The 20,912-nt window shown below is 41.4% G+C and overlaps 1 protein-coding gene across 11 annotated transcripts in view; it reads right to left on the bottom strand.

Moving 5' to 3' along the window:
* Nucleotides 1–3,354: 3,354 nt before the first annotated feature.
* TRAK1 (trafficking kinesin protein 1) overlaps nt 3,355–20,912 on the bottom strand; it is a 137,607-nt gene continuing 120,049 nt past the window's right edge. For 7 of the 11 annotated variants that reach the window (XM_027871959.1, XM_027871958.1, XM_027871957.1 and 4 more), the window contains 2 exons: nt 11,767–11,869; nt 3,355–6,551 (listed from right to left, as the gene is read on the bottom strand). In XM_027871959.1, the coding sequence (XP_027727760.1) occupies nt 5,768–6,551; nt 11,767–11,869 (887 nt within the window). In that variant the 3' untranslated portion in view covers nt 3,355–5,767. Of the gene's footprint in view, nt 6,552–10,561; nt 10,743–11,766; nt 11,870–14,427; nt 14,502–20,912 lie in introns of those variants that run through there. The other 4 variants (XM_027871962.1, XM_027871960.1, XR_003569985.1 and 1 more) reach the window with 3 other exon arrangements.

The raw sequence follows: 20,912 nt of genomic DNA on the forward strand, positions 1-20,912 counted from the left end.
CTTTTATTCATCTGTTCACAGTCAAAGTAGGCAAAGACTCTGAGCACCTCCAGCCTCCTCTTTCTTTGTCCTATTAAGTGCAAATCCTGGCTTTGCTACTTACTTCCTGTGTGACCCTGGACAAGTAACTTAACCTCTCTGGCCTCCATTTGCTCATTTGCAAAATGAGACAGTTGGACTAGTTGGAGCCTTAAGTAATATAACCTCTCTTGCTCTCAGTTTCCTTAGTAGATTGTGAGCTACTTGAGGGCAGGGTCTGTCTTTTGCCTCTTTTTGTATCCCCACTGCTCAGTACCCAGCATGGTTTCAGTTGACTCATTTCAGTTGTGTCTGACTCTCTGTGACCTCATTTTGGAGTTTTCTTGGCAAAGACACTGGAGTAGTTTGCCATTTCCTTCTCCAGATCAGTTTACAAATGAGGAAACTGAGGCAATCAGGCTTAAGTTTAATAAATGTTTATTGATTGATCAAGGTGCAAAATGGAAGCTAGGTGGCACAGTGGTAGAGCACCAGGCCTGGAGTCAGGAAAACTCATCTTTTGGAGTTCAAATCTGGCCTCAGACACTCACTAGCTGTGTGACCCTGGGCTTCAGTTTCCTCATCTGTAAAATGAGCTAGGGAAGCCATTTTGAGCTTTATCACTGTGCCTTTGCCCACACGGTTCCCTTTGCCTTGAATGCCCTGCCCACCATCCACCCCTCAATGTCCAAGTCTCTGCTTAGTAACATCTGACTCATTTTATCATAGCCTCATAGATCTGGGACTGGAAGAGAAGTCAGAGGTCACCTAGCCCAAGCCCCATTTTACAGAGGAAGAAAATGAGGCCCAGGACTTGTCCTGAGTCTCACACGTAGCCAGAAATTCAACTCTCATTCTCAGATTCCTTATCCAGCATCTCTCACTGCATTATGCTGCCTCAAGACTTAACTCACATGTCAGATTTGCAACAAAGATCTGATTAATACATCCCCTCCACCAGATGAGGAAACTGAGGCAAACAGGGTTAAGTGACTTGCCCAAGGTCACACAGCTAGTGAGTGTCTGAGGCTGGATTTGAATTCCGGGAGATGGGTTTTCCTGACTCCAGGTCTGGTGCTCTATGCACTATGGCGCCACCTAGCTGCCATTTTAACTTCCTTCTCTCAGACCTCAGGCAGCAGCTACATACTATCTCTCTTGTGCTTAACTGTGTAATGTTTATATTATAGCTATTTGTGTATGATAGCTATCTCCTACCAGACCCTACTCCACAATAGACTAAATATTGTATTTTTTCCCCTGGATTTGTGATTTCACTAGTGTAGGGAGTTCCTTGTGAGGAAACTCCCTCTACCAATGCAGATTGGCACCCGTCCGCAACTTCAGTTGTCTGGGGGCACTGACAAGTTAAGTGACTCGTGGGGGAGGAGTGACTTGAGCCCAGGTCTTTGTATGATTAACTGTCAATCTCTTATACCTCTCAGGGCACAGGGACCATGTCTCAAATCATCGTATCTCCCCTAGTAGCTACTATGGTACCCTGCACTCAGAGGGCATTCACCAACATGTTCACTGAATTAAGCAGACATTTGTCCATTGAGTCCAGAATATATGTACACAGGTCCATTGTGCAACAGCAGAAATTCATATTTCTAAAGTGCTTTACAATTTAGGAAGCTTTTTGGCACAACATCTCTAAAGGGTTGGTAGATCCAAAGGCAGTTTAACACTGACATCATTTAACACTTCTAAATTCCCCACTTCCCCTAGTCTTCAATTTCATGGTGGGGATGGGGGTGTGGGGGAGGCACAAATAAAGAGATAAATCAATAAATGAGCATCCTGGGTAATGTCACATTCTTAGCTAAGGATCATATCCACAGCTAGCTGGCCTCTCCAAAGTATAGCACTGACTTGTACATAAAGGTATTATTCAAATTTTCAAAAATTGGTAATTTCCTTTGTATATCTCTCTGTCTTCTGATCTGAAGAACCTTCAAGATTTCTTCTCTTCACCTGATTTACCTTCCGATGAATTTCAGTTGTAAGTGGCAGATATCCAGTGATCCTGACAGCCTGCTGAGAAGATTGAAGAAGCTTTAACCAGATGTCATTGAGCAGGAGAGAGCTAGGAGGGATCTTCCCGATCACCTAGGCCAGAGGTTCTTAATCTTCTTTGTGTCAGAGATCCCTTTGGCAGTCAGTCTGGGGAAGCCTATGCACCCATTCTCAGAATAATGGTGTTAAGTGCATAAAACAAAACACATAGGATTATAAAGACAACCAAATGTAATAAAATAGCTATCAAAACACCCCCTAAACATTTTTTTTTGTGGACCCTAGGTCAAGAACCTTGGATCTGGTCCAGTTTACAAAAAAAAAAAGGAACTGAGGAAAAGAGGAATGGGAGTGACTTTAAATCCTGTTTGTAGAAAGTAAATGGAACCAAGTGTGGCCCTAGAGAAGAATGCACCTCCCTCTACTTGTTGCCGCGTCAATGGGCAGATATAGTAGATATGGCAGTTTTGCTAAGCTACTTTTATTGTGATTTTTGTTAATGAAGGATTTCTGGGCATGGGAGGAAGGGAGAATATTTACAAATGAATGTGATATAAAAACTTTTTTAACTTTAAAAAAGATAATGTAAGAGTTAACCACTTTTCCAACTTCTATAACTTCATTCATTCCATCTCCAGAGGCTCTACCCTCTGAAGGGGGGGGGGGGTTTGCTTAGAAGCATACCGCTGACCAGGGGGATATTGTGATCCTGGCTGCAGGGTCACCTTGGGCTCATATTCATTAATGTGTTGAAGCAGTAAAATACCTGCACATACACAAAGGGGGACAAGGAGAATTTTGCAGTGAAGATGGTCAGTGTCTTTTGGTCAGCAACAATGGTTGAGTTACAATATTAGTAGGCAGGAAATAAATATTTCAATATGTCATTCATTGCTATTGTTGAGTCACGTCCAACTCTTCGTGACCCCATTTGGGATTTTCTTGACAAAGATACTGGAAGGGTTTGCCATTTCCTTCTCCAGCTCATTTTACAGATGAGGAAACTGAGGCAAAGAGGGTTACGTGACTTGCTCAGGGTCACACAGCTAGTAAGTGTCTGAGGCCAGATTTGAACCCTGGAAGATGAGTCTTCCTGTTTCCAAAACCAGTGTTCTATCCGCTAAAGCACCACCTAGCTACCCATTTCAACATGGTTCATTATTTTTCATATATAATATTACATGTCACATATATTACATATATATAAATGCACACACATTTACAAATTTAGAGAAGTGAAAATACACATATAATTGATATTCTCAACAGAGTTCCTCAGAAAAGAAGTTAAAAAACCACACGCATCTGAATACCACACCAGATCACTCAAGCTTATTTTATTGATACTCATTAGATAAGAAAATTTTATTGTAGCATTTGATGCATTTTACAACACATCTTATGGGAGTGGTTGTACAATGTCTACCATTTATTCTGCAGGCTAATGTCTGCTATGCCTCCCGAGTGGATGATTTATTATTACATTTTTAATTCCCTCATGGTAATGTATGGTGGGTTATTCGCTCTGGGTACTTAAAAAGTCTGTGGTTTTCCTGTTGTTATCCTATCTAGCTACAGGTTTAAGACACATTCAAATAAAAAAAAAAAAAGATAGTTAAGTTATCTGCAGTAAGTGCACACATACAACAGCAAATCGAGCTGAGGACACACTTTGACTAAAATGTCTTAGGTTCAGAGAATAAATAGGAGTTTGAAAATCTGAGCCGTGCTTGCCTGTATGCTTTCTCTCAAAGCATCCCAAGTGTCCATAACACGATGTGGGGACGGACAATTCTTTCTATCAGAGGGGCAAAGATGACGGTATTATTTATGCAAAAGATCATCAGTACTAATTCTTCAAGTAAGACGCAACAATGCTGTGACATAAAGTGTGGTAACTGATCATAATAAATAAACCACCTTCTTGGAAGGAAACATTTTATAGAAATACAGTCGGTTTTATGAAAAGGAATCGGACTAGATGATGTTTAAAAAGTAGATAAACTTATGTACAGAGACATACACATAGGGAGTCAATTACTTACCTAGGTTGAGCATATCACAATATACTCTTGTTGCTATGTCTGGACATGTAATACTAAGATTCCTCAACTTAACGTTAACAGAATCTTTGGTTCGTGTTTCTGAAATGAATCTTGAAGATACTTTTAACTTTCACCTTAGTTATTTACTCTGGTATGCGCGTACATGTGTATGTGTTTGTTTATAAATAAGACCGCTAGTCTCCCAAATCACTCCACACTTGCAACACTCAACAGAACCTACCTTTTTGTTCATTTTTCATTCTTTCTGAAAGTGACTCCATCTTTTTCCAAGCACAAGATACAAAGGTAAACAGAAAATGGAAAAAAAACAAAAACAGCCCATAGGCTAGAAAATCACATTGATACAATGCCCTCTATTGAAGAGAAGGGGAGAATACATGGGCATTAAGTGGTCGCACCTTGGAGCTGCTCAAGTGTTTGGATTTCAAAAGTGGCTACTGAGGAAAAGGCAAGGATATGGATCATATGAAAATCCCACAGCCCTGCTTTTTGAAATAGTCTGATTTTCTACAAGTAAAACCTAACAACCAAAATTCTATAGCCTCTCTTTCATAGCATTGTGCTGTTACTCAATTTTGCTGTGGGTCTTCCCTTCCCTGCTAATACACTTTCTCCAGAACACCCCCACATTTCCCCCTTTAGGCCCTCTGATTTAAGTAAGGATCTTTGGCTCAGATCATTAGACTATTTTGCTTAGAGGCTGTGGTTCCCAGAAACCAGTTGCCATTTTCCCTGATGCAAGATGAAAATAACCTTGTGACGTGTGTATTTCAGTGCCACGACAACACGTGGTAACATGACGCTCAGGCAGCACCATGATTTGCTTGTATTTCACAAAATGTGTTTAAAGGAAAAAGGTGGTGTTGGTTTTTTTTAATTCCATGCATTCTCATTCTTTCTGGCCTACCTGTGGATTACAGAAATGGGATTTCAAGTTTTCTGCATAAGGAAAATCACAAACATTTCCCTCCAAAGACACAACCTTTCATCCAGGTAGAGAAGCCATGGACTCTGAAGAAACTGGACCACTGGCAGAAGTAAAATAAAATTAGGCTGTCCCAACATGAATATGAATTTGGCTGCTTCGTTTTGTATATAATAAAGGACCAGGCTCATGATATGTTCATCCAGGAGATTGAAAGTTAGTTCACCCAGAATGAAGACACACTGTGATTGGTGTCATCTGACAAGCCTTCCATCCTGACTGTACCATGCATACAATCACAGTGAACAAGCCAAAGGATTGACTTCCCCTCTATCCACAGCATAATAACTGGTTTCTGTTTTCAGTGCATCTTCAAAGGAAAGGAAAAAAATAAAAAAAGACCTGTCAAAGGTCAGTAAGTTAAATCCTTAATACAGCAATTGCAGCGTTGGGCCATTTCTTATGATATCTGAAGAGTAATAAAATTAGATACAAGGTCTCTGATACATATTTACATACTATACAAAGTTTACACTCTTCTCCCATTAGGCACAAGGTTGATTTGTCTACTCAGGAGGGATTGAGAGAGAGACAGACAGACAGAGGGACAGAGAGACAGAAGTTGGGGTGGGGGGGAGACAGAGTGAGGAGGGAGGTCAGAGGACTGGGAGGTTAAAGGAAAATATTGTTTTTTGCTTTTGTTTTTTTCTTAAAAAAAAAAAAAGGAACCAAGTTCCTCTCATCGCAAGCTTGTCTGTTTTGGAAGCTTGGCGCCCATCAGGATGCCAGAAGTGAGAGTCACAGGGGCTTTCATCTGCATGCTGGACCCCACCATGGTGGGGAAGCTGCGGTTCCTTCGAATCCCAGTGTTCAGCTGAAGGCCTCCAATGGCATTCGTGACAACAGGGCAGCCGAGGGGAAGGCCATCAGGCCCAAGAGCCCTCGTTGGCCCCTGGGGCCCACAGACAAGAAGTCCCTGGTCTTCCGCCAAAGCAGGGCCATGAGGGCGCCCTGAGTTCACTACCTTGGCTATGCCAAACCGCTTGACTTTGTCCACCAGATTGAGGTTGGAGACAGACACCTCGGTCTGGCTCTCACTGTTTCTGATGTTCTTTTTCTCCCTCACCTCCTTCAGGATGGAGCTGGCTGGTTTGGAGGCCAAGAAGTTGTCATAAGGGGGACTGGTACATTTGAAGTCAAAGGACGGTGGGGAAGACAGCGGCGTCTGCATAGGTGAATTTGGAGGGGTGGAAGGGATCACAGTCATTTTAGGAGAGTATGGGTTCAAAAGGGTGCCCTTTCCAGCCCGGTCCCAGCTCTGGGGATTGTACACGGCCGCTGAGATGCCCCTCTCCTTCAGCAGCCACACCAGCCCGAGGGATGTGCTCATTGTGGTGGTGGATTCCCGGAGGTTGGTGAAAGACTCGGCCAGACTCAGTCGCCGGGGAGTGCATGGTGTGCCCACTGGAGTGGACTTCAAGTTGCTAGAATTGCCACAAGCTGGAGTCGGTGCTGAGTTAAGGCTAAAAGGAAAAAAAAATCAGAGCTTGTTATTCAACACGAAACACCCTCAAAATCACGGGGGGAAATTAGTATGTCAATTTACACCAATCTATTGATATTGGGTTGAGCCCAAATTGTATAGTCTTCAGCATCAATTAAGCAAAATGTAAGCCTAAATAGCCAAAAATGCACTGAGACTTTTGGGACACCCAGTACAAACCTACAGACAGAACGTAAGTTCCCTGAAGGCAGGACCTATTTAATTTTTGTCCAGCGCCTTGACCAGAGTGATTGCTTCATAATTGCTTCTGGAATGGATGAATGGATGCACTGAAGGGCAACTCTGAGCAAACCTGTAAAATCCATTACCTCCAACAATCTCTTTATAAACTCCTTTCTTCTTTCTCCCCGCTATGTAACAGACTTTTAACAGGAATCCAGTGACCTTCATCCACCCAACAAAATAATAATAGAAATAACAACTGGCAATTAAATATTACTCTGAAGTTTGCAAAGTGAAATGCTTTATCTAGTTTAAATTTCATAACAACACTATAGGATAAGTATTACAGTTATTATCCCCATTTTACAGACGAGGAAACTGAAGCTCAGAGATGTTAGGTGCATGCCCAAGGTCATACAGTTACCAGGTCTTCCTGACTGACCAACATGCCACCACACTGTCAAGAGCTTAAGGGAAAACACACTTTGATACATTGATTTAAAGTTACTCCCTTGTCCAAAAAGGATGAGATTTCACTGCAGTGGGCACTCCGCTTCACAAAGGCAGAGCGTAAGTCTTCTAGGTCTTAGAAGTTATTAAAATCATTGTTTGGTGACCAAGCTTCTACAAGTAAAAATATTTTTGACCTTAGCTGACTGATAGATCCCTGGATGACAGACAAAGATATACAGTTTTGTTACCAGGCCTGGGTTCAAAGCCTTTCTAGTGGGTAAGACCTAGCCAAGATGGTTCCCTGCTGGCATAGCTTTTGAGAACACAGAATCATCTTTACAATGAGGCATCAGAAGAAAGTTCCAGAGTGCTTCTATTCACACCAAATTATAAATGATCTGTATCAGAGCAGTTTTTGATTGGGGCGAGGGGGGAAAAGAGACAAGGAGGAAATACCACAAAGCAGCAAGATGTCTTTTTAGCTTTCCTGGAACCACACAGGCTACTGTCTATTCTGCCTATGCAAAGATCAGCCATGCCAAGAATAGAAGACACAAAAACCTAAAAACAAGGGTAGATTCTTCTCAATATCACTCAAGTGGAGAAAGCCATGAGGCAAAACGCTTTTTCTACGTAACTCAGTTCCTGATTTTCTTATTTCCTACCCATTTCACATCAGTTCTTTTGTCCATTAAAAAAAAAAAGAATGTTAAGGAAATACACTTTAGTCTGTGCTCACCTGTGCGATAAGCCTGACTAGCAACCCTACCCAGCAGTGCAAAGGTCAGAAAAACCCAGTATGTGATAGCTGTCCAAATGGTATAAGAAAGTCACTCAAATGTGCAGAATTTCAGCACTGGAAGGGATCTCAGAGGTGAGTTCCAGTTAAAACCCCTTCCCACTCTAAGTACTCTACATAGAAATATGGAAACTGAGTCCCAGAGGAATGATTTTGTCTAACATTAGACAGCTGTACTAAGTGACAGATCTGGCAACAGAACTCACTTATGATTCCTAGTCCAATCTTCTGCTAGACCACACTGGGAGATCAGTCTTTCTCATATGCCTTGTTCAGATCTGTTCAGGCATATGGGCTGCCAGAGCAGAATTGCAGGAGGAGGAAGATGGAGAGACTGGGACAGATAAAAGAAGGTTTCTCATTTCCACCATAATACTGGAATAGAAGTTACATTTATTCACATGTTTGGATAGATAAATAGATATAGATATATACCGAGAGAGAATAGAGGATCAGAATAAGGTGAATGCTGTCAAGACTACTGACAATAGGGGGAAAGGCCCCTTTTAAATAGGAGCATTGAACAAAACTGGCAAAAAAAAAAAAATTTTAGGAAATCCACCCTTAACAAGCTCGGTCTGGCCACTACTAAAGTTAACATGAACAACCAACTAATGAAGAACACAGTAGATGTTTAATAAATAGAAAGAAAGGGAAGGAGAGGAGGAAAAGGGAAGAAGAGGAGGGAAAAGGAAAGGAAGGGGGAGGAGAAGAAAGGAGGAAGAGAGTGGAATAAGGGAGACAATGGAGCAAAACCACTTCCAATGGAGTTCATACTGCTGACAAACCTGGGAATATTGAATCACAACTTACTTCCTTATGCCACCTGGTGGACTTGTCTGTAACTGCCAAAGCTACCTAAAGAAAGCTGATCAGCCCTCTGGCTGGAATCAGACACAATTTAGTGAATGCTTGAAAAAGAAGGCTTCTTGACCAGAAGCAGGAAGGTGTCATAGTCTGCTGAATGCCCTGTATATACTCTAGATTAGAGGAGAGAAAGAATCGTGTCATCTGAGAGAAATTTTGCTTAAGTGCTCTGAATGAGTGGAGAGGACGGGAAACCATGGATGAAAGATGCTTACAACTAAAAGACGTGTAAGCCTCAAAATATAAGTTTAAGAACTTCAAATCAAAGCTGCCTCACCTTTGGCTTGTTAGTTTGTGAGAGTGGAATGAACAGCCAACATGCACACCATCACATGAACACAAAAGCATCATCACACTAGGGGAAGAGAAATTATGGAAAACACAGGATGGAAAACCACAGCTGAGGGTTCTCACTCTTGTTAAAATGCATATTAAAAAAAAGAGTAATAGAGCTGGAATTAAATGAAGTGTATCCTACTAAAACTACAGAGTTTTTTAAAAAATAAAATTAAAGTTTTTTAAGGTTTTAAACTTAAAAAAAAATCTTATCATTCCCAGTTTTTCTATTTAATTTCTAACTGTAAGGTACATACTCAACTAAATAAAAACAAAACAAAAAACAACAGCAACAACAAAGCCAACCTCATGACTGAGGACAAGGGGTTCTTCTCTCTATTTAAACTCACGGTTTTAAAAAAAATTGTGATTACTGATGTATCACCAGAATTTTTGACCACAGCCTTATGGATAGAATGCCTTTGTGGACCTTGTTTTCTTGACTTAAAAAAAATCTTGCTAGTAGTTGTGCTTGCAGGATAGGAAAACAAGGTACTGCAGGAAGAAAGGAATAAAATAAATTTAAAAACACTTTCATAATTCAAAGGTTCTTAACCTGGGGTCTGTGAACTTAAAAAAAAAACCAACCCTATTTTGATAACTATTACAGTATAACTGGCTTCCTTTGTAATCTTGTGTCTTTTATTCTATTCTTTAAAAAAAAATATTTTGAAAAGTGATCCATTAACTTCACCAGACTGCCAAAGGGGTCCATGACACCAAACAGTTAAGCCCATTTAGCCCATTCCACCAAATGGGAGTTTTGGGGTTGAGTATCTATTAGTGTTAATGTCAGTTTCCTATGAAGTTTGAGGAAGGAATATCTTTAAAGGAAATATTAGGAACATGACCTGTTAAAATATTAGCTTGGAATGCCAACAAAATGGTCTTCAGCATCTAATCTCTTCAGGTTAGCCACTGTCACACACACACACACACACACACACACACACACACACACACACACTCATTGTACAAGACCCTGCTGGAACAGAAACTGCCAACAGCGCTGCTCACCCCCTGACCGACTGGGTCATACTGTTTGCCCTATATCTCCTCTCAGCATAATGTGACATAAGGCCGTTTCCTCCTCCTCTTCCTCCTCCTCACATGACCTGTGAAGAATTATTTATAGGTGAAAGACGAGGCTCTCACATCTCCCCTCCCTACCATTCAGGCCCACCGGAGGTCCATTCTGGCCCCAGCCTCAATGAATAGGCCATCTTCCTTGGCCCCTATAGCCACTATGACAAAGTTCTCTTGTGGCGTAAATGTAATTTCTCTTTAGCTAAATTTCTGGGAGCCCTTAGGAGGGTCACATTGAGAAAAATGTGCAAGTCAAGTCCACTCACCACTATCCACTGCACAGCTTCTCAGACGAGGCTGAGGTGAGCAGGCCATGGGTTGAGAATGGGCTATGGTTTTGGTCTTTCAGCTCTCGACATATTCCATTCCACTGGGTATCGATGAACACTGAAGCATTAGATTCTCAGCTGTGTACAGTTAGAGCCCGAAGGGGACCTCAAGAGGTCACTGATCCCAATTCCATCATTTTACAGGTAAGAAAATTGAGATGGAGAGAATGCCCTGGGTCATACAACTAGTATCTGAGGTAGGAATAGAACTCAGGTCTTCTTGGCTCTATGAACAGTGCCACCTGGATGCCTGATATAGCACTGGTCCTTAACATTCAGCACAAAGTAAAAATCAACCCCCTTCTGAAAAATGGCATGCTACTGTGAGTAGTTTCAAAGCAGAGCTCCAACAAGAGGGTCCCCGGCACACTCGATACTAGTCTATTTAAAAGTGGCCTAAGAATGCATTCAGTTCATATTCTTGGCCTTTTAGTCACTCAAGATTTTCAGGTCATATGATCTTTTTAACCATATAGAGCTGAATTAGAAGGAAGTTCTACATGTCTGAGAGGCAGTATAGAATGATGGAAGGAGCCCTGGTTTAGGAGTCAGAAGGCCACGGTTCAAACCTTTGCTCTGCTCACTTTGCAGGTGACCATAGCTGGACCTCAGTTTTTCCTTGTCTATAAAATGAGGAAGTTTGACTAGATCACCTCTAAGATCCTTTACGATTCTAAATTAATGAACGTGTGATTTAAATCCATCCTAGATAGACAGAACATAAATATAAAGTTGGAAGGAACCTTAGAAAGTCCAACTCTTCATTTTACAGATTAGAAAACTGAGATCCAGAGAAATCACATAGCTAGTAAGTGGTAAAATGATTTGAAACCAAGTTTTCAGACTCCAAATTCAGAGTTCCATCCATGATGCATGCCAAGCTGAATCACTGAACAGCCTTCAGAAGGGAAAGCTGTCTGATTCCAAACAGGGTCCCGGAGGGAGAATACGAAGGAGCTTAACAGGCCTTTGGGATAAGGATGTTAACCTTAGTCCCTCCAAACTACCAAATTTCTTGGTGGCTGGTCCTCTTCCTTACTCAATTACTTTGGTTTGTGCCTTTGACTGCAAAGGCTGAGCACTGCCAGCCACTTTCTGAAGTCACCCAACCTTGCACCACAGGGCTCCTCCCCATCTCTTACCTTGGCGTAACCCTTGTGAGCTCATCAGAGGGGTGCAGGATGCGGCATGTGGTAAAGGTGAAAGTGGAGTTGGTCTGCGACATACACTTCCCAGGATGATGCGCTACATTGGAAGGAGAAGGAAAAACACACACAAAACAAATTCTTTGACATCTATAGATAAGAGAGAGAGAGAGAGAGAAAGAGAGAGAGAGAGAGAAAGAGAGAGAGAGAGAGAGATCTCCAGTCTTCAACAGATGCAAGAAGAGTGATGAGATACCTTTCAGGTGGATCTAGGCGAGGAAGGTCAAAACACAAACGTTCTTGGTAGTTGGAGGATCCCTCAAAAACAATCGAAAATCTGAGGTTTGGCTGGTGAGTACCCTGATCATGCATGGATGGATTCCAGGTTTCATGCTGATCCAGGTAAAGGTATCCCATCATATTTCTTTTCAATAGTGGATCCAGCTTGGGGGTAGGGAGGCCAATGCACCTGGTGTTTAAATTTGGTTCCTGGTTGTGCATAATGGAGACTGCTTTCCTCTTTCAGCACTCCAGAAAGTTTCTCAGATTCAAACAGATGCCAGAACTCCAAGCAGGGAAGGATAGGGAGCATTCATTTGGAAATATATTGGCACACTAGGGTTATTTCAAGCATTATTTCTCTAAGCAGCTCACCCAACAGATGTTGGGAGGCTTTGGAGAGGGGAAGCCTTTTGCTCCCTTTTTCATTCATGAAAAGAGGCTCTCAGAAGTTGGTTCCACTACTGCTCATCTGTAATTGTTATTACAAGAGATGCAAAACCCTCAGCGGGACTTGACAACAACTTGACAAGAACATGCATTGATCAGCGCTGACCTCGGTTGAAATCTCAGCTCTGCCATTCATTATCTGGGTGATCTTCGGTAATACTTCACTTCGGAAAGCCACGGTTTCTTCATCCAATCAATGATGAACAACGTTAAGAATGCTGATAGAAAGCCTTGCCTACAACACAGCAGTGACAAGCATTGGCAGGACCATTGCTTTCATGGATGATCTTTGAACTGATGAATCTTTTTTTTTGAAACCAACAGCAGTCACGTTGGCCAATTTGCCCAATTATCTTTCTTTCAAAGGTTTTTTTGGAAGGTTGTTGTCAAGTCCCCTGAAGAATAGGATCCACAGCAAAGGAAATCAGAAAGGTTAAGAGCTGCCATGCATCTGAGAAGCTTGCTAAGAAATCAATTTTACGTTCTACTTAAGAGATCATGATTGCATAGGATTTCTTCATTCATAACTTAAAGGTTCTTTTTCTTTAAAAAGAGACTGTTCCAAATGGCATGCACAACACATTGTTCACAGAGAACCCCATCCCACTCAGCCCTCAGAGACCTCCGCGGAGGAGCAGACTTTTAACTTGGTATCATAGGCCCACTTGCCCAGTTTGCAAATTAAAAAGCTGTGGTGGCTCTTTTAGAAGAGTCTGGCTTGGGTCTAGAGCTCACTGGAGGGGCTCCATTTTCTCTTCAAAATTTATGAAAGGAAAACAGAAATGAAAACCATATGCTGCAAATTGAACTGGATGAGGAAACCAGGGAATGGAGGCAAAAAATATCCCAGATACATAATGGAAGATGAGATTAAGAACATGAGGACTGAGGTGGGTCAATGGAGGGTCAATGTGACATTGTTGATCACTTCAATACAACACATAGTTGTGTACTTGAAGTTTATTGCACATAGGGCTGGCTGTTTATGCTACTGGAGCAAACTTTGAACTACATACAGAATCTTAGATTTAGAGCTAGACAGAAACTCAGAGGTCATCTCTCATTTTATAGATGAGGAAACTGAGACCCAGAGAGGATAAGTGACTTGCCCAATGTCACACAAACAGTAAATGGCAGAGCAGGGATTTGAACCCACAACTTCTGGCTCCAAATCCAGGGCTCTTGCCACTATGCCATGATAAGTCATGTCACAAATGGCATCAAAGTGGGGAGTAGGGGAGAAATCAGGTCCAACAAAGAGCCTCCATCTCATCTTATTTTTCAACCAATAAATGTAATGTATGATGGACTTTGCTAACTTGGAAACTACTTCAAACACACACACACACACACACACACACACACATACACACACACAAATGGGAAAAGCTATGAAGGGAAGGGTAGCCTAGCAATCACGACTCTCTTATTGTGATAAGGCCTAAAAAGAAAAGCCACAGAAAAGCTGAGGAAAGGATCCCAAATAACAGACATGAGGTTATTTGGAAGGAAGAAAAGAAAATACAGTTATTAGAGATTATCAAGACACAACAATTCTTTGCTAGATGACACACATGATTGAATGAAGCAATGCTGGATTTAAAATCAAGAACATACACCTTCTAAAACATGTGGCTCAGACAGCCAAAGATGGGGGAAGGGGGATACAGGGGCACCAGGTCACTTTCTTCCTCCACCCTTTTTGGATTAGAATTGAATTGCAACATTTCTTTTGAAGTGGGCATTGGAAAGACATAGCTGCATTAGCAGAAGCAAAACCCATTGCTGAATAATGGGCCTTCGGGACAGGGGAAAAGGCTGCTAAAAGTACAGAGGTCATTGTTCTCCCAAAGCCACAGAGACAAGTTAGAAGGTCAAGGGAAAGAGATCAAGATTCAAGGCCAAGAGATTCAACCCCAGCCCAAATACCACTAGGAAAGCTCGGACTCGTTCTTCCTCCATCAGTCAATAGAGGCTGCCATGCCGCTGAAGGACTTTCCTTCCTTTAACAATAAAGAGAGTAAGTGATCTCATATCACTGGACACTTATGAAGCATCTAATATGTGCCAAATAGCAAAAACTAAGCTCAGAGCTGTTAATAAGACATACAACTTCGAATCATGGGTGTCTACACCCACTGTCTACATTTCTTTTTTAAGGAAGCCAGACTCTTGAACAATAGATGATTTCCAAAATTCACATTCTATTCCCTGAATCCCACCTTCAACTGCAAAGAGGCACTTTCTTTACAAAAGAGAGATACGGCATCCTACATGTAATGATCAGGGGATTATTTGTCAAAGAGGTCGTGGACCTAAAGGTTAAATAGCTTAAAATGTTCTCTTTTTCAACCACACTAGGGAGCCAACTTCAACGTGCATCAGAGATGGTTAATGGTCTGGGTTTAAAGGGTACAGCATAAACATGGGCAGGTGCTTTTATTGAGTATTTTATTTAGGAAATTCCACTTAAGTTTTATGAAGATAAATGTGCTCTTCCTTTCTACCCCCCTCCCCAGTTTTCACCACTTGTGTGTGATTCTGATGCACCAATAGCAACCTTTAGGCTTTGGTAAAGATCCTGACAATGAGATTCCCTCCAACAAGGCTGATCACAACCCCTTTACCAGCTACAAAGATTGACATGAGGCACTTAGAGCAGAAGTGACTTGCCCAGTGTCACAGATATCATCATTATCAGAGGCAATGTTCAAACCTGGATTTTTTTTTTTAAACTTGCAGCCCAATACTTAGTCCATTAAACCATAGAACTTTTACTCAATTTGGGGATTTTAGAAGGAGGGGTTCAAATCTACAGGCAGGGAATTCCTAATGATGTGGAAACACCCTCTATTAACAGAACGGCAATTGCTTGGACATTTATACTAACATAAGAGAGTTACTTGCCTGGGGCACTAAGAAGTTCATTTGCTGAGTCACAAACATCACATGTCAGAAGTGGGACTTAAACCTCGGTCTTTCTAAAACCCGCTAGCTTTTTTTTTTTTTACTACTATTCCACAGTCTACATTTTCTTTTCTTTTTTTTTAAAAGACTATTTCTTTGTTACATATGGTCTTTTAATTATGATAAAGAAATCTTCAAGGTCCCTTCCAGCTCTGACTCATTCCCTGATTCATTTCCCTAGCAAACTTGTGCCCTTTGATAAAATTGTAAGTGATTTAGTTGTATATGTAGTTTTCCCAATTTCACACCCCAGTCGGTCTATGTGGACTAATCTAAGGTCATCAGAAGGGCACAACAAAAAGATGTCTCTGCTCTCCTCGCCTGGTGAGAAACTCTTCATAAGGCCCTCCAGAGGGCCCCTCAAATACTAACTGGTGTAATAAACTCACAGACAATATTTTTCAATCACCGGGACACAAAGAGGCTCTTAGCAAACCAGAATAACTCAATTCCAAATCCACTGCTAAACTAGGAGCCCCACCATAGCCACGCTGTCTCTGCTCCCAGAGGACCCATCTGGGTCACAGCTCTATCTCAACCACCGGCAGCAAGTCAGGGTTTGGAAATGGGGAGTCAGCCTGGACCTGCCTGAGGTTCCTTTCTTCCTTCCCCAGCCTCCTAGAGGGGGCCTGTTCCCTAGCAGCCTCAGTCCATCCCGTAAGTGAAACAGGCCAGAGATAAGGACCCTCCCCCAGGTGGCCTAAAAGAACAAATTCTACCACGGTGTCTCAGGCACTGAGGAGGATCTGATGTTATCAAGGAAGGTCAACGTTACTACTGTAATCAAGCTAAAACACCTGCATCATAAGATTGGGTCCTCTGATCTTTCTGCGGCTCTTTGCATGATTTCACCTCTTTCCTTTACAGTAGCCTTGGAAATAGCATAAGTTGTTACCAACAGGCAAATAGTTCAATGAACAGAGGAGTGAGTTCATTCATCTTCCCATAAGGAAGGATAAGCTGAGAATTTTTCAGGGACTAATTAACAAAACTTTTAAAATAAATTCATGGGAAAATAAAGTGAGGTGAAGGAGTGCGAGTGAGGGTGAGAAGTTAGCCATACAAAAATACACAGACTAGAACATTATTTTATTCACAATACTGTTTTTTCTTAAGACTTCAAAGAACTTCACAAACACCTGAACAACTCTCGGGATATGAATATCGCTAATTCGCATTTTTAAAAAGGAAGATGAGGCACGGCATTGGTTACCTGAAAGCCATGGAGCTCTTCCCCCACGCTTGAACTAGAGGACAATTTTACACGGATGGAAAAATCCCCAATAGTTGAAATCTTACATCGTGGGCAAATGCTACAAGCTTCATGACCCTCTTCCTCCTCTTTATCTTGCACCTTTAATAAAACTGTGAACTTTTCTGTGATGTCGAACAGCAGGAGCGAGACTGATGGGGGGTGATTAGGCAAGTCTGGTCAAGGCACTGAGGCTGCAATTCCAGTCACTGCCACCAGGGGGGTTGGTTAATGAAGACTGTACCATCAGCATAGTCTGACAGGGCTAACCCATTAAAATGTTACCGTCTAAAAAACCTAAATGGTAGGTACATAAAAGCCCATTTTGCTTTGTGACAAAAATGGGTCTAACTACATTCCAAATGGACATGAGATCTTTATTACATTTGCTACAGAATTTAACCTGCTAATTGCAAGTAGCCTAAGTATCTAAAACTATGTTGAAAATACCCTGCTCTTAATGAGCCCGGTCTCCTTAGCTTGAAATATGGCCCAATTAAAATCTATTGGGAATGTTCTTGATTCACCTACCAGCTGCTGGAGACAATTCTCCATTTTCTCTCTTTTTCTAAATTTTCAATAATAAGATAAGGCTTGGACCTGTGATTTCATTGGTATAGGGAACTCCCATAGGAAAAAAGTCCCTTTACCAATGCATACTGGCACTTTCCCTGAAACAAATGGCCTTAGATAGTTGCATAAAGCCCTGAGAGATTAAGTAATTTGCCCAGGATCACAAACCAGTATGTGTCAGATTTGAAAATCAGATTTTCCTGGTTCCAAAGCCAACATTCTACCCACTAGGTTATCTAGCCTCTTATTAAAAAATAAATCAATAAATTTGTTGTTGTTGTTGTTCAGTCATGTCCAAGAACCCATTTGGGGTTTTCTTAAGCAACGATACTAGAGTGGTTTGGCATTTTCTTCTTCAGCTCACTTTACAGATGAGGAACTGAGGCAAACAGGGTTAAGTGACTTGCCCAGGGTCATACAGCCAGTAAGAAATGTCTAATGCTGCATTTAAACTTAGCAAAGTGATTCTTCCTGACTTCAGGCCTGGTACTCTATCTACTGTGCCCCCTTGCTGTCCCCAAATCAATAAACAAATGTACTCAAAATAATGGAGAGCAGAAAATCCTTTATACTTTTTTATTTTCCTCATCTCATTATGCAACCCTGGCCAAATTTGCTCAATGAAGATCAAATTCAATAACAGCACAAGGAGGAAAACATCTCTAGAACCTTTGTGAGTTTGTTCACTCATTCAGGCCAATGGCCAAAGCTCTAGTTTTGGCATGAAAGTTAATGTCCTCTTTGGCATTAAGTAGTTTCTGAAATATGGTTCTTTTATCAGGTCTGAACACTTTTCAAAAACTCTGAACATTTGGCCTATATAGTGAGGGGTTCTGATACGTTGGTCCCCAAATCTACAACATTCTCCTAGTACTCCTGCAATACAAGGGCACAGCTTCAGCTGTCCAGCTCCCAAAGGCCTCCCAAAGCTGTCCTGGTAATACTTCCTGTAGAATAGGAGGCATTGGGTAAGGGTCTGGTTGAGTTGACTTGGATCTACTGAACAAAGGCCTCCGCTTGAGTCTTGCATAACTAACCTATAGCTTTAATCAATAGTCAGGGTGTTTTCTAGTACAGTATGAATGCAGCAAGGATTACTGATGGTTATCCTCTTCCAATTCTGGGAAACAAACATAATGAAATCAATCATCAGAGACCAACATATGACTTGGAGAGGTCTATGGTTCTGAAGTTGGCCACAGCACACTGTTTGAAAGTCATTGGTCTATTATCTGGGCCAGCGAGCCTGGGTTTTGCAAATGCTTGGAACTATGGTCACTTCTCTTGTTTCTTATTTCCTGTAAAACATGGGTCTCCAGATAGGAGGAAGGGGGTTTGCAGTGGTGGAGTTCCCTTGCTCACTCTGCACCAGCATATCTTTAACAAGGACCTAGGAAGGGGTGACCCCATACTGTCAAGCTCTGTACCCAACAAACGTGCTTATTGGATTTTGGGAAACACCAAGGATGTCACTCTCATGAAATCAAGTTTTGAGGTGATACTGGGTCTGAAACTGGCTTGTGTTTTTTCTGGGTTGGTCTTCAGAACAGTACATAAAATTATATCAGGTTATCACTTTATTGGGTATTAAAATAAACCACACTAAGATATCATTTTAACTGGCTCACTGCTGGCACCTTCCCTGAAATTACCTTCCATTTAAACTGCACAAAGACTTTTGGGATACCAGTAGAGCTCATCTGGATATAGCTATTTGCATGTTGTCTCCCTTATTAGATTGAAAGCTCCTTGAGGGCCCGAATTCTTTTTTTACCTTTCTTTGTATCCCTAGTGCTTGGCACATAAACATTCACACTTAATATTTGTTGATTGACTGACTGCCAGGTACTATTAGAGTTCATCCTGGTTTAATTCTGCATGTGCAGAACCAGAATAACTTCCGCTTTGTTTTAAGCATGGTCACCACTAAACTATTTAATTGGTAGAGGCTACAAAATTTAAAAGTCCCAGTAAATAACATCTGTCTTTTTTTTTCCTGTGGCTTATACAGACAATATTTGCCTGTTTTGTTTCACTATTTATAATGTAAATGGCTCAAAAGGATGCTGCTTCTGTGTTCTTTTCCTTACCATGATGCTTAGTACTCCCTTGATAAGAAATAAGCTGAAAGGCTTCATCAAATCAATTAGATTGTAAACTCCTGAGGGCAGGGACTATCTTTTGCCTTTTTTTATCCCCTGCTTAGCACCTGGGTGGCTTGCTTGATTGAATTAATGTAGGATCATAACCAATGCTAGGACTATAATTCTAGAGTTGGAAGGAACTTTAGAGATGACCTAATCCAACCCACTCACTTTACAGATGAGCTAGCAGAGTCAAGGTCTAAAACTAGGTCTTTTAACTACAAAGTCGGATCTTCACCCACAATGCCCCTTATTCTAGAAGACTCCATCTAATGCAGAACAGAATCCTGCCCATGGATTACAGGCAGATTCCCCTGGTAAATTCTCATCCTATTTTGTGTCATTATTCAGAAATATGCCTGTGATTTCATCATTGGCTATCCCCATTGATCTATTCTTCTTGGCCTTCAAGAATCTCATGATGTTAGAACATCCTAAGAATGGAGTGGTACATGACTGGAACCCTCCTCTGTATGTGACCTGCTGGACAAATAAGCCTAGATTACAGAATCCTGGGATAACTCTTGGTCAAAACATCTTATTTCCTTTCTTTTCTGTTCTTCATGGAAAGGAGAAGCTAACTCTAGACCTGGAGGGATTATTAGGGACTCTATATCCTTGACTACTTTATATAGTGGTTAAGGCAGCTCCCGAGAAAGATACAGACAAGAAGGTATGGAGAGCCCAGGGTGGCAGAGGATGTACCCATGCCAATAGCCTGGCAAATGACTGAGGTGTGAAGTTGTCCTGGTCTGTCTCTGACTCATGTAAATGATGATGGCGTTTCTTGCAAAATCCTCGATCCTTTCCTGCAGCTAAGCCTCCTATTATGGAATCAGAGGGTAATTGAGTCAGTGGGTGGTACAGTTATGGGTAAATATTACCAGTTACTAGCCTAAGTAGGGGAGCTGATGAACTCTTCATTTCCTTTCTGGCTTCTCCACCAATGGGTCTCCACCTTCTCCCTTCCCTGAATAGTTCCTTCAAAACATAACTGCCCTTGGACAAATGAAGCAAAAATGGTTTACCAGGAAGATAGGTTGAGATTACTAGCAGAAAAAAAAAAATTTATATGACTCATTTTGATACCACGGAATTTTTCAATCTTTTTCCCCCCCAAGTATCTGAGGGTTAAAATATATGCTTTTCTTCTGATGTCTTTTACTTAGACTATGTCGCTTAACCTCTCTTGGCCTCAATTTCCTCCTCTGTAAAAAAAAGAGATTGGACTCGATATTCCCTAAGGTCCCTTGCAGGTCTAAATCTACAAAACTATGACTGATCTCTAGCTCTTTTCTACTTTAAGAAGCTGTCATAAACAATACTGGGTAATGTCATAAGAGTGGCCTTTCAGTTCTCCATTCTGTAGACATGATCCTTCAAATGTAGTCTCTTTGCTGAAACCTAAGTGCACCATATGTATGTAAATAATTCATTTCTCACCTGGCTGCACTACTACCTTGGGGCTTTTCTGGCTG

This window comes from Vombatus ursinus, unplaced genomic scaffold (assembly GCF_900497805.2).
Source record: "Vombatus ursinus unplaced genomic scaffold, bare-nosed wombat genome assembly UNPS02014799.1, whole genome shotgun sequence".
In the NCBI taxonomy this organism is placed as follows: domain Eukaryota; kingdom Metazoa; phylum Chordata; class Mammalia; order Diprotodontia; family Vombatidae; genus Vombatus; species Vombatus ursinus.